At 49.4% G+C, this 23,283-nt stretch overlaps 1 protein-coding gene across 1 annotated transcript in view; it reads left to right on the top strand.

Moving 5' to 3' along the window:
• The first annotated feature begins 585 nt into the window (after positions 1 to 585).
• LOC138357459 (nascent polypeptide-associated complex subunit alpha, muscle-specific form-like) overlaps positions 586 to 23,283 on the top strand; it is a 58,651-nt gene continuing 35,953 nt past the window's right edge. Inside the window, exons 1-2 of the mRNA XM_069314314.1 lie at positions 586 to 643; positions 19,090 to 21,076. Coding sequence (XP_069170415.1) covers positions 586 to 643; positions 19,090 to 21,076 — 2,045 coding nt within the window. The remainder of the gene's footprint in view (positions 644 to 19,089; positions 21,077 to 23,283) is intronic.

The following is a 23,283-nucleotide window of genomic DNA, read 5'->3' as shown; positions in this document are numbered from 1 at the left end:
TGAGTCGTGTGTAAACCGTTTTTCATTCATAAAACGTGAAAAAGTGTGTAAACCGTTTTTCATTTCATTTTTCACTTGGCGGGTGCATGGAATCACTTTTGGGTCTTTGTTTGGAGGACGGGCTTGGAAACTGGCTGCTCTTGAATCTCTGGTTTGCTTAATGAGTTCGAATACCAACTGCTTCAGGAAAGTGCATATTTAGCCCCTAGAGACTCAGGGTCTCAGATCTTATTGAGCCGAACCTGAAACACTGTCCTGAGTCCCTCTACTTTATTATGTGAGTCTCCTTGAAGGTAGCAACCCCCCTCCTTCTCCCCCGTCCCTTAGCTCTACTGTCCTGTAGATGTCCACATTGTAGATGTGTACATTGGTCTCAGCCATTGTGGATGCACTCAGGTTGTCCCCCACAACCTGTGTACCACCCGCCATGGCTGCAAGCTGACCCCATCTGAGCGCTTGTGACTGTTGTCTGGTCTGTAGTTCCCTTTATGCTGGACACTTGGTTGTAGGCAAAACTTCTCTTAATTACGTCTTTGACTGCTTCGTGTCTAGCAATCTTCCCGCTGATTTAAGACAGATGAGACCATGGCTGCCGTATTGGTCTGCCGAGGCATAGCCACAGATACACGGGTGTTCGGTGGAGGTAGGGGCGGCAAGGCGAAGGGCAACACCAATACTTGGGCCCCTATGCTCCAGGCGGGTGCACAAGGGCATGGGGAATTAAGAATAGCCAATTGGTCGTCCTCAGCCTGAGGCGCTGGAACAGGGAGGAGATGTGCTTTGTCCTCTCAGCTGCTGCCTCTATTGTTGTTGAGGAAATGTTCTTCATTAGGCAGTTGTCCCAGCGGGTCTCTTTATAGTCGTTTGGGGAAGTTGTTGGGGTGAAGGGCCTGCAAGTGTTCCACTAACGGCTCCTTCACTGAACATAGGATCATCAGTCTCAATTGAGTCTCTGAAGTTAATACTTCTTTTTAACACCAACAGGTGTAATGTGATGAAAATGAGAACAGGTGACAGAAGACAATATGACAGTACACAATGACAGGAAACCACCGTCTTGTGACGACGAGAAGCTGCACTAAGAGACTAATACACACACAAGTGTCATCAGAGGAAAGGATGCGGCATCATTCCCGATAATATCGTCTTCATAAAGTCAGAGTTTCTCTCTCCTCAGGCGACTACGTCCCCAGCAGGACGTAGTCGCTCTTAGCTCATGCAGACAGGTACCGTTGGTCAGAGTTGGTGTTGAACACCATGCACCGTCGGCAGTGTCGGGCCCTCCGCTTGCTCTGGTGGCCTTAACGTCTTAAAGGACTTTGTCCACCATGTGATTCACGATTGAGCAGGTCCATATTTGTTTTGTTCTTGCCTCGTAAGCTCACGCATCTGTCGACTTCAGATTAAAGTCGCCAAGCACCAGCAATCTCGCTTTTTCTTTGTGTTATAGACGGGGGGAGTATAACACATCGTTATAGTCCCCCCTCTCGTTACACTAGTTGCTCTCTCACTCTCGTGTGTGTGTCCGTCCGTCCCCGTCCGTCCGTCCCCGTCCGTGTGTGTCCGTCCGTCCCCGTCCGTCCGTGTCCGTCCGTCCCCGTCCGTCCGTGTCCGTCCGTCCCCGTCCGTCCGTGTCCGTCCGTCCCCGTCCGTCTGTGTGTGTCCGTCGTGACTTCCCCTGAAGGGGATGGTGGACAGTTTACAAGATGACCCGCCATGTTACAGAGACCTGCTCCGTTGGGCTCAATAGTTTCCATTCCATCTCCTCCAGGTACTTGTTGTTCGTCTTCCTCTCCCCCCGCTGGGTCGTCCACGGACGAATATTGCTCTGTTGCAGCGGCAGACCAGACTTCTTTTTTCTTCTTTTTTTACCAGCATGATTGTTGCAATGAAACGTTCAGTGGCAAATGTTGGGAAGAGGTGAGTCGGGTCCTTGTTTACGTGTTGCAATTGCAAGCGTAAATGTGCTTGCGCGCTCGCGTCAACACACGCGTGCACTCGCAGTCTCGCGTCGTGATTCGGCGTGCGTTGCTCTGTATTAAATTTAAGGCACAAGGTGTGTGTTGTGATTTTCTTGCTTTGCAACAGTGGCTTAAATTGCGTGCACCGTCCTGTGCGACAATTTGCGTGCACCCGTCCTGTGTGACAATTTGCGTGTACCGTTTTGTGTGACAATTTGCGTGCACCGCCTTGTGTGACAATTTGCGTGCACCGTCCTGTGCGACAATTTGCGTGCACCGTCCTGTGCGACAATTTGCGTGCACCGTCCTGTGCGACAATTTGCGTGCACCGTCCTGTGCGACAATTTGCGTGCACCGTCCTGTGCGACAATTTGCGTGCACCGTCCTGTGCGACAATTTGCGTGCACTGTCCTGTGCGACAATTTGCGTGCACCGTCCTGTGCGACAATTTGCGTGCACCGTCCTGTGCGACAATTTGCGTCCACCGCCTTGTGTGACAATTTGCGTGCACCGTCCTGTGCGACAATTTGCGTGCACCGTCCTGTGCGACAATTTGCGTGCACCGTCCTGTGCGACAATTTGCGTGCACCGCCTTGTGTGACAATTTGCGTGCACCGTCCTGTGTGACAATTTGCGTGCACCGTCCTGTGTGACAATTTGCGTGCACCGCCTTGTGTGACAATTTGCGTGCACCGTTCTGTGCGACAATTTGCGTGCACCGCCTTGTGTGACAATTTGCGTGCACCGTCCTGTGCGACAATTTGCGTGCACCGTCCTGTGTGACAATTTGCACGCACCGTCCTGTGCGATAATTTGTGTGCACCGCCTTGTGCGACAATTTGCGTGCACCGTCCTGTGTGACAATTTGCGTGCACCGTCCTGTTCAACAATTTGCGTGCACCGCCTTGTGCGACAATTTGCCTGCACCGCTTTGTGTGACAATTTGCGTGCACCGTCCTGTGCGACAATTTGCGTGCACCGTCCTGTGCGACAATTTGCGTGCACCGCTGCACGCAAGAGTACAACATGCGGCAGACACGGTCCCAGATGGCACCGTCCTTGGTCGGGATGTGCATCTAGTTAATTTCCATCACATTAGTGTTAATTGCTTTATTCATTAAGCCGTCTATTGGCATCACAGGCGGAGCCGAAATGAACCCTGCGTGTGTATGTGTGTGTGTGTACTCACCTATTTGTGCTTGCGGGGGTTGAGCTTTGGCTCTTTGGTCCCGCCTCTCAACTGTCAATCAACTGGTGTACAGATTCCTGAGCCTACTGGGCTCTATCATATCTACATTTAAAACTGTGTATGGAGTCAGCCTCCACCACATCACTGTCTAGTGCATTCCATCCGTTAACTACTCTGACACTGAAAAAGTTCCTTCTAACGTCTCTGTGGCTCATGTGGGTACTCAGTTTCCACCTGTGTCCCCTTGATCGCGCACCACCCGTGTTGAATAGTTTATCCTTGTTTACCCGGTCGATTCCTCTGAGGATTTTGTAGGTTGTGTGTGTGGGGGGGTGTGGGGGTGTGTTTACTAGTTGTGTTTACTAGTTGTGTTTTTGCGGGGGTTGAGCTTTGCTCTTTCGGCCCGCCTCTCAACTGTCAATCAACTGTTTACTAACTACTTTTTTTTTTTTTTTTTTTTTTTTTTTTTTTTTTTTTCCACACACCACACACACACACACCCCAGGAAGCAGCCCGTGATAGCTGACTAACTCCCAGGTACCTATTTACTGCTAGGTAACAGGGGCACTTAGGGTGAAAGAAACTTTGCCCATTTGTTTCTGCCTCGTGCGGGAATCGAACCCGCGCCACAGAATTACGAATCCTGCGCGCTATCCACCAGGCTACGAGGCCCCTAGGTGTGTGCGTGTGGGTGTGTGTGTGGGTGTGTGTGTGGGGGGGGGGGGGTGTGGGTGTATGTGTGTGGGTGTGGGTATGTGTGTGTGTGTACTCACCTAGTTGTGCTTGCGGGGGTTGAGCTCTGGCTCTTTGGTCCCGCCTCTCAACTGTCAATCAACAGGTGTACAGGTTCCTGAGCCTACTGGGCTCTATCATATCTACACTTGAAACTGTGTATGGAGTCAGCCTCCACCACATCACTTCCTAATGCATTCCATTTGTCAACCACTCTGACACTAAAAAAGTTCTTTCTAATATCTCTGTGGCTCATTTGGGCACTCAGTTTCCACCTGTGTCCCCTTGTTCGTGTTCCCCTTGTGTTAAATAGACTGTCTTTATCTACCCTATCAATTCCCTTCAGAATCTTGAATGTGGTGACCATGTCCCCCCTAACTCTTCTGTCTTCCAGCGAAGTGAGGTTTAATTCCCGTAATCTCTCCTCGTGGCTCATACCTCTCAGCTCGGGTACTAGTCTGGTGGCAAACCTTTGAACCTTTTCCAGTTTAGTCTTACCCTTGACTAGATATGGACTCCATGCTGGAGCCGCATACTCCAGGATTGGTCTGACATATGTGGTATATAATGTTCTGAAAGATTCCTTACACAAGTTTCTAAAGGCCGTTCTTATGTTAGCCAACCTGGCATATGCTGCTGCTGTTATCCTCTTGATATGAGCATCAGGGGACAGGATGTGTGTGGGTGTGTGTGTGTGTGGGTGTGTGTAATTACCTAAGTGTAATTACCTAAGTGTAGTTACAGGATGAGAGCTACGCTCGTGGTGTCCCGTCTTCCCAGCACTCTTTGTCATATAACGCTTTGAAACTACTGACGGTCTTGGCCTCCACCACCTTCTCACTTAACTTGTTCCAACCGTCTACCACTCTATTTTGCGAAGGTGAATTTTCTTATATTTCTTCGGCATCTGTGTTTAGCTAGTTTAAATCTATGACCTCTTGTTCTTGAAGTTCCGGGTCTCAGGAAATCTTCCCTGTCGATTTTATCAATTCCTGTTACTATTTTGTATGTAGTGATCATATCACCTCTTTTTCTTCTGTCTTCTAGTTTTGGCATGTTTAATGCTTCTAACCTCTCCTCGTAGCTCTTACCCTTCAGTTCTGGGAGCCACTTAGTAGCATGTCTTTGCACCTTTTCCAGTTTGTTGATGTGCTTCTTAAGATATGGGCACCACACAACCGCTGCATATTCTAGCTTTGGCCTAACAAAAGTCATGAACAATTTCTTTAGTATATCGCCATTCATGTATTTAAATGCAATTCTGAAGTTAGAAAGCATAGCATAGGCTCCTTGCACAATATTCTTTATGTGATCCTCAGGTGATAGTTTTCTATCTAGAACCACCCCTAGATCTCTTTCTTTATCAGAATTCTTTAAAGATTTCTCACATAATATATAGGTTGTGTGGGGTCTACGTTCTCCTATTCCACATTCCATAACATGGCATTTATTAACATTAAATTCCATTTGCCAAGTGGTGCTCCATCTACTTATTTTGTCCAGGTCTTCTTGAAGGGCATGACAATCATCTAAATTTCTTATCCTTCCTATTATCTTAGCATCATCAGCAAACATGTTCATATAATTCTGTATACCAACTGGTAGATCATTTATGTAAACAATAAACATCACTGGTGCAAGAACTGAACCCTGTGGTACTCCACTTGTGACATTTCTCCATTCCGATAAATTGCCTCTGATTACTGCCCTCATTTTTCTATCAGTCAGAAAATTTTTCATCCATGATAGAAGCTTACCTGTCACCCCTCCAATATTTTCCAGTTTCCAGAACAACCTCTTATGTGGAACTCTGTCGAAAGCCTTTTTTAGGTCCAGATAGATGCAGTCAACCCAACCATCTCTTTCCTGTAATATCTCTGTGGCTCGATCATAGATACTGAGTAAATTCGATACACAGGATCTTCCAGATCGAAAACCATACTGTCTGTCTGATATTATATCATTTCTCTCTAGGTGTTCTACACATTTAGTTTTGATTAGTTTTTCCAATACTTTCACTATTACACTTGTCAATGATACAGGTCTATAATTGAGGGGGTCTTCCCTGCTGATACTTTTGTAGATTGGAACTATGTTAGCCTGTTTCCACCCGTCTGCTACGATTCCTGTACACAGGGATGCCTGAAAGATCAGGTGAAGTGGAATGCTGAGCTCAGATGCACATTCTCTCAGAACCCATGGTGAAACTCCATCTGGGCCAGCTGCTTTGTTCTTACCGAGCTCCTTGAGCATTTTTTCCACTTCGTCTCTAGTCACCTCTATCCGCTCTATGTTGTTCTCTGGAATTCTTATTGTGTCTGGTTCTCTGAAGATTTCATTTTGTACAAACACACTTTGGAACTTTTCGTTTAGTGTTTCACACATTTCCTTTTCATTTTCCGTGAATCTATTTCCCATTTTCAACCTCTGAATATTATCCTTTACCTGCAATTTGTTGTTTATGAATTTATAGAATAGACCTGGTTCTGTTTTACATTTGTCTGCAATCCCTTTTTCAAAATTTCTTTCTGCCTCTCTCCTCACTGCCGTGTAGTTGTTTCTCGCATCTTTGTATCGCTGGTATGTTTGGGGGTTCGGCCTCTTCCTGTATTGATTCCATTTTTGTGTCTTTTGGTCTCTAGCCCTCTCGCAATTTCTAATGAACCAATCCTGTTTCCTAGTTCTGCATCTCTGTTTTGGTATAAATTTTTTTGTGCTTTTATCATATATTTCACAAAACTTGACATACATCTCATTCACTTCCTTGCCTAGCATCAAGTCTGTCCAATTATACTCACTAAAAAAATGTCTAAGGTCACCATAATGTCCTCTCCTGAAGTCTGGTTTTTCAACTGCTTCAACCTCCTTAAACAGTGTGAGTGAGTGTGTGTGTGTGTGTGTGTGGGTGTGGGTGTGGGTGTGTGGTGTGTGTGTGTGGTGTGTGTGTGTGGTGTGTGTGTGTGGTGTGTGTGTGTGTGTGTGTGGTGTGTGTGTGTGTGTGTGTATGTGTGTATGTGGTGTGTGGGTGTGTTTGTGTGTGTGTGTGTGTGTGTGGGTGTGAATGGGTGTGTGTGTGTGTGTACGCACCTAATTGTACACACCTTATTATGCTTGCAGGGGTTGAGCTTTGGCTCTTTGGTCCCGCCTCTCAACTGTCAATCAACAGGTGTACAGATTCCTGGGCCTACTGGGCTCTATCATATCTACATTTGAAACTGTGTATGGAGTCAGCCTCCATCACATCACTGCCTAATACATTCCATCCGTTAACTACTCTGACACTGAAAAAGTTCCTTCTAACATCTCTGTGGCTCATGTGGGTACTCAGTTTCCACCTGAGTCCCCTTGTTCGCGTCCCACATGTTGAATAGTTTATCCTTGTTTATCCGGTCGATTCCTCTGAGGATTTTGTAGGTTGTGATCATGTCTCCCCTTACTCTTCTGTCTTCCAGTGTCGTAAGGTGCATTTCCCGCAGCTTTTCCTCGTAACCCATGCCTCTTAGTTCTGGGACTAGTCTAGTGGCATACCTTTAGACGTTTTCCAGCTTTGTCTTGTGCTTGACAAGGTACGGGCTCCATGCTGGGGCCGCATACTCCAGGATTGGTCTTACATATATGGTGCACAAGATTCTGAATGATTCCTTACACAGGTTCCTGAACGCTGTTCTGATGTTAGCCAGCCTCGCATATGCCGCAGACGTTATTCCTTTTATGTGGGCTTCAGGAGACAGGTTTGGTGTGATATCAACTCCTAGATCTTTCTCTCTGTTCGTTTCATGAAGTACTTCATCTCCTATTCTGTATCCTGTGTCTGGCCTCCTGTTTCCACTGCCTAGTTTCATTACTTTGTATTTACTCGGGTTGAACTTCAACAGCCATTTGTTGGACCATTCACTCGGTCTGTCTAGGTCATCTTGTAGCCTCCTACTATCGTCCTCAGTTTCAATCCTCCTCATAATTTTTGCATCATCAGCAAACATTGAGAGAAACGATTCTATACCCTCTGGGAGTTCATTTACATATATCAGAAACAGTATAGGTCCAAGGACTGACCCCTGCGGGACTCCACTCGTAACGTCTCGCCAATCTGAGACCTCACCCCTCACACTGACTCGTTGTCTCCTGTTGTTTAGGTATTCCTTTATTCAAAGAAGTACCTTCCCTTTCACTCCAGCCTGCATCTCCAGCTTTTTCACTAGCCTCTTGTGTGGCACTGTGTCAAAGGCTTTCTGACAATCCAAAAATATGCAGTCTGCCCACCCTTCTCTTTCTTGCCTTATTTTTGTTGCCTGGTCGTAGAATTCAAGTAACCCTGTGAGGCAGGACCTGCCATCCCTGAACCCATGTTGATGCTGTGTTACAAAGTTCTTTCGCTCCAGGTGCTCCACTAGCTTTCTTCGCACAATCTTCTCCAGCTTGCATGGTATGCAGGTTAGGGACACTGGTCTGTAATTCAGTGCCTCCTGTCTATCCCCTTTCTTGTATATCGGGACTACGTTAGCTGCTTTCCAAATTTCTGGCAGTTCCCCTGTTGCCAGTGATTTGTTATACACTATGGAGAGTGACAGGCACTGTTGTTCTGCTCCTGCCTTTGATATCCAAGGGTATTCCATCTGGGCCAACTCTAGTAAACACTTCCTTACTTCCCCGCTGGTAATCTCAAACTCTTCCAGTGGTTCCTGATTAACTATACCCTCTCTTATCTCTGGAATTTCTCCTTTCTCTAAGGTGAAGACCTCCTGGAATTTCTTATTCAGTTCCTCACACACTTCTTTGTCATTTGTAGTGAATCCTTCTGCCCCTATCCTTAATTTCATAACCTGTTCCTTAACTGTTGTTTTTCTCCTGATGTGGCTATGCAGCAATTTAGGCTGAGTCTTTGCCTTGCTTGCGATGTCATTTTCGTATTGTCTTTCTGCCTCTCTTCTCATCCTGACATATTCATTCCTGGCATTCTGGTATCTTTCTCTGCTCTCCAGTGTCCTGTTATTCCTATAGTTTCTCCATGCCCTTTTACTTTGCTGCTTAGCTAGCCTACATCTCTGATTAAACCATGGGTTTCTCATCTTCATTTCACTGTTTTCCTTTTGGACTGGGACAAACTTGTTTGCTGTGTCCTTGCACTTCTGCGTGATGTAGTCCACCATGTCTTGGGCCGTCTTTTCCCTGAGCTTTGTTTCCCATGCTATATCTGTTTGGAATTTTCTTATCTGCTCATAGTTTCCCTTTCGGTATGCTAACCTTTTGTTTTCGGTATCCCTCCTCGAGTTCAATAACCCTTCTTCAATCAGGTACTCAAACACCAGTACACTGTGGTTGCTCATTCCTACTGGGGCCTCAAAACCGATTTCTCTTATGTCGGAGTCGTTCCGAGTGAAGACTAGGTCGAGTCTCGCTGGTTCGTCATTTCCTCTCATCCTTGTGGGTTCTCTGACATGCTGGGTTAAAAAGGTTCTAGTCACCACCTCCAATAGTCTGGCTCTCCATGTATCCTCGCCTGCATGTGGTTCCTTGTTCTCCCAGTCAATCCTTCAGTGATTAAAGTCCCCCATGATGAGCAGGTGGGATCTATTTCTACAGGCAGCAGAGGCTGCCCTCTCAATTATAGTGTTAACTGCCATGTTGTTGTTTTCATACTCTTGACTGGGTCTTCTGTCATTTGGTGGAGGGTTGTATATTACTGCTACTACTATTCTTGGTCCTCCCATTGTCATTGTGCCTGCTATGTAGTCTCTGAAACCCTCACAGCCCGGGATGGCCATCTCCTTAAAACTCCATTCCTTTCTCATGAGTAGGAATGGAGGCCACTCCGCCTCCTCCCCTACCTTCCCTCTCTTTTCTTATTACTGTGTACTCCTGGGGAAACACGGCATTCGTTATGATTCCAGAGAGTTTTGTTTCAGTGAATCCGATTACATCTGGGTTCACTTCCTGTTCTCTTTCCCTTAGTTCACTTGCCTTGCTTGTGATCCCATCTATGTTTGAGTACATTACCGTGAAACTGACTATCTTCTGCTTCTCCTCTTGGGGGGGGGGGGGGGACCTGTGGGATCTGGGGTGAGCGGGAGCTGGGAGGATCTGGTACGGGGAGACTGGTGGAGGAGGAAGGGCTTGGGGGGGTGGGGTAGAGGGGGAGGGTAGGAGGGATGAGAGTGGGAGGGTAGGGGTGGGTGAGAGAGGGAAGGGTAGGGGGGAGAGTGAGAGGGGGAGGGTTGGGGGGAGTGTGAGAGGGGGAGGGTTGGGGGGTGAGAGGGAGAGCATGGGGGGAGGAGAGGCTTGGGGGGGATGGAGAAGAAGGGGGGGGCAGAAAAGGGGGGAGGGCTTGGGGGGCGTGGGGGGAAAGGGAAGGCTGAGGTGGGTGAGGAAGAGGGGAGGGTTTAGGGGAGTGGTGGAGGCTTAGATGGGGTGGGGGAGAATGGGGGGACTTGGGGGTGGGAGAGATGGGAGGGCATGTGGGAGAAGGGAGGGCTTGGGTGATGGGGAAGAAGGGAGGTCCTGGGGAGAGGGGTGAGTGGGAGGAGGGGGTGATTGGGAGGAGGGGGTGGGGGGAGGGTGCCCTAGGTGGGTACTTAGTGGGGGACTGTCAGGGGATGGGTCAGGTAGGGTGTCTGTTGGGTAGAATGTGGGGGTGGTGCCGCACTCCCTGTGGCTGTTGCACTGTTTGAGGAGGGTTCCCCACTCCCCTCTGGGATTGTAGGGTTCGGGGTTGTGGTTATGTTTGGTTGTATGTGTTTGTGTATGTTGTGTGTGCTGTGTGTGTGTGTGTGTGTGTGTGTGTGTGTGTGTGTGTGTGTGTGTGTGTGTGTGTGTGTGTGTGTGTGTGTGTGTACTCACCTAGTTGGACTTGCGGGGGTTGAGCTTTGTCTCTTTGGTCCCGCCTCTCAACTGCCAGTCAACTGGTGTACAGATTCCTGAGCCTACTGGGCTCTATCGTATCTACATTTAGAACTGTGTATGGAGTCAGCCTCCAACACATCACTGCCTAATGCATTCCACCTGTTAACTATTCTGACACTAAAAAAGTTCTTTCTAACGTCCCTGTGGCTCATTTGGGTACTCAGTTTCTACCTGTGTCCCCTTGTTCGCGTACCACCAGTGTTGAATAGTTTATCCTTGTCTACCGTGTCAATTCCCCTAAGGATTTTGTATGTAGTGATTGTTACCTATCGTTCGTTACGGCTCGTGACCCTACAGCAGCCAAGCTTTAATTACGTCTAGGGATACCACTGCTGCTCTCTAAAGCGGGTCACCAGTATAACCCCTTAATAAGTAATGAGCACATAAATAAAAATCTTCCTTTAGGACTGAAGAATAGATACAAAATATTATATAGATATATATTCAAGACAGTATAATATAAAAACACAGATGGTCAAGTTAACTTATACAACAAACAAAAGGTATTGTCCTTCTCCTAATATAGTATAATAAAATATGGCACAACAAGAAGTAACAGACTTATCTCCCACATGTTACTCTTCCTGGTCCCCCGAAGCTACTGAACTCTCGCTCTGTCGCTACCCAAATTCTCACCTCCCGTCTGCCTCATCCCAGGATGAGGGATGGAAACTAAGGACTTTTTAGTATTTAAAACTAATTGAACAACCACTTGTTCTCAAAACACACAAGAATGCAAATTACAGATAATAGTTACTTACAAAATATATAAGTACAATGCCACCTGTTTAATTGCAGAAAATAAACAATTATATAAACTAAATAAAAGTGACATCTGGAACTCCCAACTGAACAGGTCCAGCTTTCCCGAATTTAACAGGTATTAGACGTGTGCAAAGCAACCGCGCTCCTGTCTCCACTGATGCTGCCACACCACACGATAATTTACAAAAACACAATGTGTGTACATATACAGGCAATGATATAATAGAACAAAAAATGTTATTTTAAATTTATATACGTATTCTGCTAGGAGTACGTAACAGTGATCATGTCTCCCCTTACTCTTCTGTCTTCTAGTGTCGTAAGGTGCATTTCCCGCAGCCTTTCCTCGTAACTCATGCCTCTTAGTTCTGGGATTAGTCTAGTGGCAGACCTCTGAACTTTTTCCAGCTTCGTCTTGTGCTTGACAAGGTACAGGCTCCATGCTGGGGCCGCATACTCCAGGATTGGTCTTTCTTATGTGGTATACAAGATTCTGAATGATTCCTTACACAGGTTCCTGAAGGCTGTTCTGATGTTAGCCAGCCTCGCATATGCCGCAGACGTAATTCTTTTTATGTGGGCTTCAGGAGACAGGTTTGGTGTGATATCAACTCCTAGATCATTCTCTCTGTCCGTTTCATTAAGTACTTCATCTCCTATTCTGTATCCTGTGTCTGGCCTTCTGTTTCCACCACCTAGTTTCATTACTTTGCATTTACTCGGGTTCAACTTGAGCAGCCATTTGTTGGACCATTCATTCAGTCTGTCTAGGTCATCTTGTAGCCTCCTACTATCATCCTCTGTTTCAATCCTCCTCATAATATTTGCATCTGCAGCAAACATTGAGAGAAACGATTCTATACCCTCTGGGAGATCATTTACATATATTAGAAACAGTATAGGTCCAAGAACTGACCCCTGCGGGACTCCAATTTTGACGTCTCGTCAATTTGAGACCTCACCCCTCACAGTGACTCGTTGTCTTCGGTTTCTTAGGTACTCCTGTATCCAACGGAGTACCTTCAATTTCACTCCAGCCTGCAACTCTAGCTTTTTCACTAGCCTCTTGTGTGGTACTGTATCAAAGGCTTTCTGGCATTCCAAAAATATGCAGTCTGCCCACCCTTCTCTTTCTTGCCTAATTTATGTTGCTTGGTCATAGAATTCTATTAGGCCTGTGAGGGACGATTTACCATCTCTGAACCTATGCTGGTGTTGTGTTAAAAGCTATTTCACTCCAGATACTCTTCGAGCCTTTTTCCTCACAATCTTCTCCATCACCTTGCATGGTATACAAGTTAGGGAAACTGGCCTGTAGTTCAGCGCCTCTTGCCTGTCACCCTTTTGTATATTGGGACTACATTAGCTGTCTTCCAGCTTTCCGGTAGGTCTCCTGTTTCCAGTGACATGGTATAAACTATAGAGAGTGGCATACTTAGTGCTTCTGCACCTTCTTTTAGTGTCCACGGTGAGATTCTGTCAGGCCCAACAGCCTTTGTCAAGTTCAGCTCCAACAGACTCCTTTTGACCTCATCACTGGTGAGGTCAAAATCCTCCAAGGTTGCTTGGTTTGCCTCCCCCCTTCATTTAATGCAGGGGCTTCTCCTTGTTCTATTATGAAGACCTCCTGGAATCTCTCTTGAGTTCTTCACACACCTCTTTGTCATTCTCTGTGAATCTGTTCTCCCCTTTTCTCAGTTTCATCACTTGTTCCTGCACTGCTGTTTTCTCCTGTGGCTGTGGAGCAGTTTTGGTTGGGTCTTGGCTTTACTCGCGATGTCATTTTCATACTGTTTCTGTGCTCCTTTCCTCACTCTGAGGTACTTACTCCTGGCTCTCTGGTGATCTGTTATTCCTGTAGTTTCTCCACGTTTTTGTACTCAATTGCTTTGCAACCTTACATTTCTGAGTGCACCATGGATTCTTCCGTTGCTTTTCATTTTTCTCCTTTTGGGTCGGGATAAACTTATCTGCAGCTTCCTGGCACTTCTGGGTGACATAATCCATCATATCCTGTGCAGTCTTTTCTCTGAGTTCTGTTTCCCATGGTATTCCCTTTAGGAAGTTCCTCATCTCGTTATGCTTTCCTCTTCGGTAATTTAAACTTTTCCCTTCCAATCCCATCCTTGGATAGTTTATCCCTACCTCTGCCAAATAGTCAAATGTCAATACATTATGGAACCACATTCCTATGGGGGCTTCAAATTTTACTTCCCTTATTCCTGACTCATTCTGGGTGAAAATCAGGTCGAGTCTAGCTGGTTTGTCATTGTCTCTCATTCTTGTGGGTCCCTTGACATGTTGGTTCAGAAAGTTCCTTGTACTCACTTCTAAAAGTTTAGCTCTCCATGTATCTTTACCTCCATGTGGGGCCCCATTCTCCCAGTCTATCTTTTCATGGTTGAAACTGCCCATGATTAAGAGTCTGGATACATTCCTGCAGGCAACTGTGTGTGTGTGCAACCAACATGTGTGTGTGTGTGTGTGTGTGTGTGTGTGTGTGTGTGTGTGTGTGTGTGTGTGTGTGTGTGTGTGTGTGTGTGTGTGTGTGTGTGTGTATACTCACCTAGTTGTACTCACCTAATTGTGCTAATAAGTTAGTATTAAAGGAGTATCCATTCTTCCTGTGTAGGAGACCTATGATCTACCTCTAGGCTGACATTGTCTTGTAGCCAATTAATTATTTACTCTTATATGTTTCTTGGGGGCCGGGCCTTTACGATCTCCATTACTTTGGTTACATCTTGATGCTAACTTCTGACCCTACACTAAATTAATACTAGATCCCCTATAGCAGCACATTTAAGTTATAACAGTGGCTCATCTGGGTACTAAGTTTTCGCCTGTGTCCCATTGTTCGTGTTCCACCCGCGCTAAAGTGTTTCTAAGAATGTGTGTTTTTGCGTGCGTGCGTGCACACGCTGTTGAGGGCTGCTACCACCAAGGACTACGCTGGTGTTGAATGTCGCCCTGGGCTACTGTACCAACCTAAACATTATAGATAATAAAGACGTGTACAGACTCTGCAGGCCATCGTCCACAAACGCCTCAGAGAGATACTGCTCTAACTCTCTCACTTTGTTTTAATTGTATTACACAGTTTTTGTAATTCAAAGTCTTAGAAGAAACATGTATTTTATAACCAGCCATAACACTGCCTCTTGACCCCAACGGAGCCTCGTTTATCACACTCCACGACGCTCGCTTTAATAAGCATGATTTACATGTTTTAAAAGAGCTTGCATGTTGAGTTTTATAGTGAGATTGTATTTAAATGTTGTAAGGGGGTTCTCCGTACTCTGATTGGTCGTATGGTTATTGTGGATTCTCTGAGTGTATACGGGATGGTGGGAGTGGGGTTAGGACCCACTGGTCTGGTGGGAGTGGGGTTAGGACCCACTGGTCTGGTGGGAGTGGGGTTAGGACCCACTGGCCTGGTGGGAGTGGGGTTAGGACCCACTGGTCTGGTGGGAGTGGGGTTAGGACCCACTGGTCTGGTGGGAGTGGGGTTAGGACCCACTGGTCTGGTGGGAGTGGGGTTAGGACCCACTGGTCTGGTGGGAGTGGGGTTAGGACCCACTGGTCTGGTGGGAGTGGGGTTAGGACCCACTGGTCTGGTGGGAGTGGGGTTTGGACCCACTGGCCTGGTGGGAGTGGGGTTAGGACCCACTGGCCTGGTGGGAGTGGGGTTAGGACCCACAGGTCTGGTGGGAGTGGGGTTAGGACCCACTGGTCTGGTGGGAGTGGGGTTAGGACCCACTGGTCTGGTGGGAGTGGGGTTAGGACCCACTGGTCTGGTGGGAGTGGGGTTAGGACCCACTGGTCTGGTGGGAATGGGGTTAGGACCCACTGGCCTGGTGGGAGTGGGGTTAGGACCCACTGGTCTGGTGGGAGTGGGGTTAGGACCCACTGGTCTGGCGGGAGTGGGGTTAGGACCCACTGGCCTGGTGGGAGTGGGGTTAGGACCCACTGGTCTGGTGGGAGTGGGGTTAGGACCCACTGGTCTGGTGGGAGTGGGGTTAGGACCCACTGGTCTGGTGGGAGTGGGGTTAGGACCCACTGGTCTGGTGGGAGTGGGGTTAGGACCCACTGGTCTGGCGGGAGTGGGGTTAGGACCCACTGGTCTGGCGGGAGTGGGGTTAGGACCCACTGGCCTGGTGGGAGTGGGGTTAGGACCCACTGGTCTGGCGGGAGTGGGGTTAGGACCCACTGGTCTGGTGGGAGTGGGGTTAGGACCCACTGGTCTGGTGGGAGTGGGGTTAGGACCCACTGGTCTGGTGGGAGTGGGGTTAGGACCCACTGGCCTGGTGGGAGTGGGGTTAGGACCCACTGGTCTGGTGGGAGTGGGGTTAGGACCCACTGGCCTGGTGGGAGTGGGGTTAGGACCCACTGGTCTGGTGGGAGTGGGGTTAGGACCCACTGGTCTGGTGGGAGTGGGGTTAGGACCCACTGGCCCGGTGGGAGTGGGGTTAGGACCCACTGGTCTGGTGAGAGTGGGGTTAGGACCCACTGGCCTGGTGGGAGTGGGGTTAGGACCCACTGGCCTGGTGGGAGTGGGGTTAGGACCCACTGGCCTGGTGGGAGTGGGGTTAGGACCCACTGGCGTGGTGGGAGTGGGGTTAGGACCCATTGGTCTGGTGGGAGTGGGGTTAGGACCCACTGGTCTGGTGGGAGTGGGGTTAGGACCCACTGGTCTGGCGGGAGTGGGATTTAGAACCCACTGAGCTGTGTTTGGTAAAGATGAAGTGAAGATAACATTATGGTGATGTATGTGTGTTGGTGGCATATATGGCATGCTCTGAGAGGTATAGAAGGAGAGAAAGAGAGAGACCCGGGAACAGCCGGGTCATCAGAACAGACCAGGCCATGGCAAGCGTTACCAAACCTGACGACAATGGATCAGGTTGTCACAGGAGCAGAATGATCAAAAATTACCAACATGTCGGAGTATGTAGTCACACTTGACAGTATTGGGAGTGAAGGCTCGCAAGTAGCATGACAATAAAGGCTGACATTTAGCTGTCATGTGTCAGGGTAATGTGTGTTATGATCTCAGCCTGCAGGAGAAACGAGTCTCCCTCCTTGAGAGTTATTCAGCAAGCCTGATCTAACTAGAAGGTCTAGCAAATATTGAGGTGATAACCCATATGAAAAATGGTATGGTGGATTCAATGAACAATTTAAGATTATGGGCAGTGAAGAAGGAAACATATAGATGACTGGCTAGGAGATGTGGACATTTTGCTGGAGGCGTGAGGCTCGCTTCTGGAGGGGCTTTGACCTCACTTGAGTGCCAGACATCGCAGGGGAAAGCTGCGCTCCGTTTGAGCTCCCGTCAGAAGGGAACCCCTAGTGATATATCTCGAAGAGAAGAGAAGTGTGTAGACGTGCCAGCTGTGGAATTGAGCTGAGAACGTTGTGGTCTCAAGTCTTGGACGGCGAGGAGAGTTTAATAAGCTGCTCAGAGGCATTTTCGTGGGCTGTGTGGAGCGCCCTGACCAGACGCCGTCAGAGGGAAAGCGCCCTCGACCTTATAATCTGTGGTAAGCACGATATACGCCAGTTCATAGTGATTGCTTGTAGTGGGTCGTGTGCCCAGCGACAGTAGCGATGTTTATTTATAAGTTAGACATGTTTTAATAAGGCAGAAAGCCTGAAATAGGAGAGTGAAGAGGGAGGAACACGGAGCGACGTCCGTCCCCTCTGAGCTCTGACTGGCGACTGAGGGAGCCCGGCTCCTGACGGAGGAAGACCCTCCCAGCGAGTGAGGACCGCCGCCAGGCGAGGTGGAGTATGGACCCGCCCAAAACGGGGGAGTCCACTCTCACTGTATGTAGAGGACAGATAGAGGTTGGAGACAAACATATTGTGTGAATTTTTGTTTGTGTTGAAGGGGAAACATTTTATTGGAGTGTCGATGGGTTGCAGGTTTGTCTCTGGGGAAGAAGTTGCTGAGAACTTCGAAGCCAGCCTAGATGAGGTAATTGATGAGACTCCAAGGTAGTGAAGCAGAGGACCTCGAGCTGTGAGGAGAAGCAGTGAAGAGGAGTGTCACATGCTTCTGTAGAGGTAGACAAGCACCATAGTTGCTCGAGAAAACTTCATGGTGTAGCAGCCAAGAGAGCTGTGTGGAGGAACCTAGCAGAAGGGTGAAGCACCGTAGTTGCTCAAGGAAACTTCATGATAGCAGCCTGGAGGAGCTGCAGAGGTTCCTGGTAGTGAAGCCCGGAAGAACCTAAGGATATTAGGGTAGTGAACTTCCAGAGGTGGAAGGGGAAGTTCTGGTGGATTACTTATAGGGAGTTGATAGTGTTTGGTTGTCATTAGCATGCAAGACGCAGTGAGAGGTGAGTGACTGTTGGCATTCTTATGTCAAGGAGTGTTTTACACTGAAGTTTAGAGTTACAGCCGTAGGGTGGATTATCTACAGATGTATGGCGTTCTAGGACTGATAGTGATCGATTGATCATTGTTGTGTATCAATGAACATTTATACTGATATATGTTATTGCATTCAAATGCTGATTTTCTATATATATATTATCTTGCTGGTGGTGCAACAGTGTATGTAGACTTGATCAGCTTGAGGAGGTTGATAGTATCAGGTGGTGAACCAGGAGATAGGATACCACTTGATAAGCTGATAATAGAGTTCTGATGGTGTTGGAGTGCAACCTGATTGTGATATTATAGAGTATAGGATTCATTATTATTATATGTGTGTATGTATCGTGTATGTGCTTTGTCCAGTAAATGTATCCCAATTTGCCGGTGTTTGCCCTTGTCCTAGTGAGGCTTCCCAGGAAGTAGTAAAGAAGGAGAGAGAGAGAGAAAGAACCAAGAACCACTGCTGTGGACAGGGTAGAAGGTAATACTAGTAAGTCATAGGGATTGAGGGGATCACATCTGATAAGGAGAGAGTGGGGAGTCACAGTGGCTCGAGTGGGTGTGTGCACGTGACAACGAGGCTAAGTGTTGGAGCCGCATCCCCTAAACGTGTGACGTTGAGCCCCTCTCCAAGAGCCAGAAGCGCCAAGGGTGATCTCCTAGTATAAACACTCTACCGAGTTGTGGGTTGGGTTGTCCATAGAGAAGGATCAACGACGACAACATCAACCAACCCACAGACTATAATATGTGGCAGCGATGCTCACCAGTTTAGAGCTGACTTTAGTGTTGCTGCAGCAGTTTGGTGCCATAATTACGGAATGCTTACTGCAATTAATGCCATTTTAGGGTAATTATGAGAGAGGAAACCTGCGTGGACACGTGCCACTGATCCCTTCGTATGCTCACAGACAGTGTCGGGCAGCGTGGCAACTTCTCAAACTAAAATAACATAATTTATAAACACATCATCTTGGCTGGTAATGGAAGTAGAGGGACTGATTGTCTGCTATATAACGTGTAGGAGAGCACTCGGTTCCTCACAGCACCACTCCTGTGCCAGGTAAGTCCACTGCGGGCTCACCATAGCCAGTGCTACTTTGGAACTTTTGTTCTGAGTTGATGAATCTTCAACAACAACTCTATTCCACACTCCAGCCCCAGGTCACACTAAAGCCCCTGGGTCACACTCCAGCCCCTGGGTCACACTCCAGCCCCTGGGTCACACTCCAGCCGCCGGGTCACACTCCAGCCGCCGGGTCACACTCCAGTCCCCGGGTCACACTCCAGTCCCCGGGTCACACTCCAGCCCCCGGGTCACACTCCAGTTCCCGGGTCACACTCCAGTCCCCGGGTCACACTCCAGCCCCCGGGTCACACTCCAGTCCCCGGGTCACACTCCAGTCCCCGGGTCACACTCCAGCCCCCGGGCCACACTCCAGTCCCCTGGTCACACTCCAGCCCTAGGTCACACTCCAGTCCCAGGATCACACTCCAGCCCCAGGTCACACTCCAGTCCCCGGGTCACACTCCAGTCCCCGGGTCACACTCCAGTCCCCGGGTCACACTCCAGCCCCCGGGTCACACTCCAGTCCCCGGGTCACACTCCAGCCCTTGGGTCACACTCCAGTCCCCGGGTCACACTCCAGTCCCCGGGTCACACTCCAGCCCCCGGGTCACACTCCAGTCCCCTGGTCACACTCCAGCCCCAGGTCACACTCCAGTCCCAGGATCACACTCCAGCCCCAGGTCACACTCCAGTCCCCGGGTCACACTCCAGCCCCCGGGTCACACTCCAGTCCCCGGGTCACACTCCAGTCCCCGGGTCACACTCCAGCCCCCGGGTCACACTCCAGTCCCCTGGTCACACTCCAGCCCCAGGTCACACTCCAGTCCCAGGATCACACTCCAGCCCCAGGTCACACTCCAGTCCCCGGGTCACACTCCAGTCCCAGGGTCACACTCCAGTCCCAGGGTCACACTCCAGCCCCCGGGTCACACTCCAGTCCCCGGGTCACACTCCAGTCCTTGGGTCACACTCCAGTCCCCGGGTCACACTCCAGTCCCCGGGTCACACTCCAGCCCCCGGGTCACACTCCAGTCCCCGGGTCACACTCCAGTCCCCGGGTCACACTCCAGTCCCCGGGTCACACTCCAGTCCCCGGGTCACACTCCAGCCCCCGGGTCACACTCCAGTCCCCGGGTCACACTCCAGTCCCTGGGTCACACTCCAGTCCCTGGGTCACACTCCAGTTCCTGGGTCACACTCCAGTCCCCGGGTCACACTCCAGCCCCCGGGTCACACTCCAGCCCCCGGGTCACACTCCAGTCCCCGGGTCACACTCCAGCCCCCGGGTCACACTTCAGCCCCCGGGTCATACTCCAGTCCCCGGGTCACACTCCAGTCCCCGGGTCACACTCCAGTCCCCGGGTCACACTCCACCCCGGGTCACCCTCCACCCCGGGTCACCCTCCACCCCGGGTCACACTCCACCCCGGGTCACACTCCACCCCGGGTCACACTCCAGCCCCGGGTCACACTCCACCCCCGGGTCACACACCAACCCGGGTCACACTCCACCCCCGGGTCACACTCCACCCCCGGGTCACACTCCAGCCCCGGGTCACCCTCCACCCCCGGGTCACACTCCACCCCCGGGTCACACACCAACCCGGGTCACACTCCACCCCCGGGTCACACTCCAGCCCCGGGTCACACTCCACCCCCGGGTCACACTCCACCCCCGGGTCACCCTCCACCCCGGGTCACCCTCCACCCCGGGTCACACTCCACCCCGGGTCACACTCCACCCCCGGGTCACCCTCCACCCCGGATCACCCTCCACCCCGGATCACCCTCCACCCCGGATCACCCTCCACCCCGGGTCACCCTCCACCCCGGGTCACACTCCACCCCGGGTCACACTCCACCCCGGGTCACACTCCACCCCCGGGTCACCCTCCACCCCGGATCACCCTCCACCCCGGATCACCCTCCACCCCGGATCACCCTCCACCCCGGGTCACCGTCCACCCCGGGTCACCCTCCACCCCGGGTCACCCTCCACCCCCGGGTCCTTCAAGAGACTGCGGCTCCCAGGACGCCGCCAGAGGTGACGGTAAAAGTCATATATGTCACCTTGAGGTAAAATAAGGGCAGCATCGAGACGCCTCTCTGAATATTTTTCCTTCTCCTGATTCAATTTAAATTTACTTCATAATATTCATTGAAATTCTGGCGTAGAATGTGAAGCGATTTGTCTGATGATTTTTGAATAGGGAATATTAGCGGCCCACAGCCAGGTGGGGGGGCTGGGGGGGGGTCCTGGGGCCAGGGAGGAGAGGACGGGAAGAATGAGGACACACGAGGGGGGAGGGGAGGAGTGGTGGCACTTAGCGTCAGTGCCTGTCTTGGGGAGCAGCGGTGAGGCTTGAGGCCAGCCAGGCCAGCACACACACCTGGGGATTTACTCCCCGGGGAAGTGAAGGTGAGGGCCAATCACGGGGTATTGATGGGACGGTGATGGTGATCCCCGGGAAGTGTGCGTCCAGAGAGGGAGGAGTGAGGGAGATGCAGTGAGGAACAGGAGAGCGGGAAGAAGGGGTGAGGTAAGATAAAGATGAGTAGAAAAGTGGGGGGAGGTATGAGGGGGGGTGGGGAGCTGCTTGTTAAGACGCCGTCACAGTTGCCTGCGGTTATTGATAATATTTTAATAATATTACTAAGGTCGGAAATGTTTTGAGCGAGTAAGCTGATTGTGAGACTAAGCAAATGTGGTGTGGAGCGGTGAGAAGCCTCGGTCACCGGGTGCTCCCTGAGTCACTATCAACAATTTAAGACGAGGGTTCACGTGTAAATAGTTCCCAAGAGTAATTAGTCACTCAGAATGTTCAACATATATTTTTCATAAGTTAAAAATCTTTGAGAAGTGCTACACCGACCTGTCTTAACGGTCAGTCTTGGTGTGCATCGCTCTCTGACGCGATCCTCACTCTCACCATCATCACAAATCCAGCTTTTCCTTCACGGATCTTTTGAGTTGCTGCTTCTTGGGTTATATCACCTGTCTAGTGTCTTCATGCTCTCCTGGTGGTCACTTCAAGAATTTTTTAGGAACTTACGAATATTCTTGGGCACAGACTCCAGCCTTATTAGCTGTGTAGCCTTCTTGGCTTGTTTTTTGTTTTTTTTGACAGGTACACAAACTCGGCTCAGGATCCGAGTGTTTGTGTGTGTACTGTTATGACCTCATGTTGCCTGGGTGGAACGAGTCTACCTTTCTAATAATCTGCGTTCCTCACCTAATTGAGAGGTCAGAGGAAAGATGTATATATATTAAATAATTGAGTAAACCTCAGTGATTAATCTCAGGATACTAGCAGAGGATGGGCGTTGGTAATAAGTGACATGAAGTGAGATGTCGATACTTTGGGGACGTGAAGTGACGCTAGCAGGAGGTCGTGACCTCACTTGAGTCACGACCGTCGTCAGAGGTGGTTGTACTTCGTTGATTCTCCCAGAATAAGGAAGAATATAATTCCCTGTGTTAGTACTGGAGTGAAGACTACTTGTCTGCAAGTGTGAGGAAGCTGTTGGGGACGTAGTACACAATTTCTCTGTGATTTTGATAAATTAGAGACAACCTGGAAGTGAGCGTTGGTCGCGCCTTGGTGGAACTAATTGTTGTGCCTTCAAGAGGAAGAAAGCAAGCAGGCGTTTCTGTTGTGGAGCCTGCCAGGCGACGTTGTGAACTCTTGTCGTGGACTGGAGGAAGCCTTGTGAGCAAGTCCTGAAGTATTTTTGTGGGCGGCCTGTGTGAGCGCCATGTTTGAGCTCCAGTGAGTGAGCGTCCTCACGTCAGAGATTTCGGCGGTTTGTTTGGGATGGAGTTCGTAGAGAGACTTCTAGGTTAGAGAAGAAGTTGATGAAGGAACTGCGAGGTTGTAGAAGAAGTGTGTGCTGAACTCTGTGGTGGAGCAGAACTCCATAGTGAGGGTTGACTTCGAGCAGTGTAGAGGAGCTACACGTGTCTCTGTGGCATCATTGGTGAAGCGTCACTGATGTTGGACTAGGACTTTGTTGTGCAGCAGATTGGGAGAACTGCAGAGGTGCCTTTCCTGATATTTTGAAGGACCAAGAGATAAGTATTGGTGGTGAGCTTCTAGGAGCAGAACAGTGGTTCATGGTGGTCACACATAATGTATAAGGGAAGTGCTGGAATACTTATTGGCATGTAAGACGCAGTGTAAAGTGAGATATTGATTTCTTCTTGTGTTGCGGGATACTTATGTAGATGTTTCTGCTGTTTCAGCCCCGAGCTGAGTTTCATATACTTTTAGGGCTGAGGATAC

This window comes from Procambarus clarkii, chromosome 78, assembly GCF_040958095.1.
Source record: "Procambarus clarkii isolate CNS0578487 chromosome 78, FALCON_Pclarkii_2.0, whole genome shotgun sequence".
NCBI classification, from domain to species: Eukaryota; Metazoa; Arthropoda; class Malacostraca; order Decapoda; family Cambaridae; genus Procambarus; species Procambarus clarkii.
The sequence above is the reverse complement of the archived record's forward strand: the minus strand, read 5'-3'. Positions and strand labels throughout refer to the sequence as shown.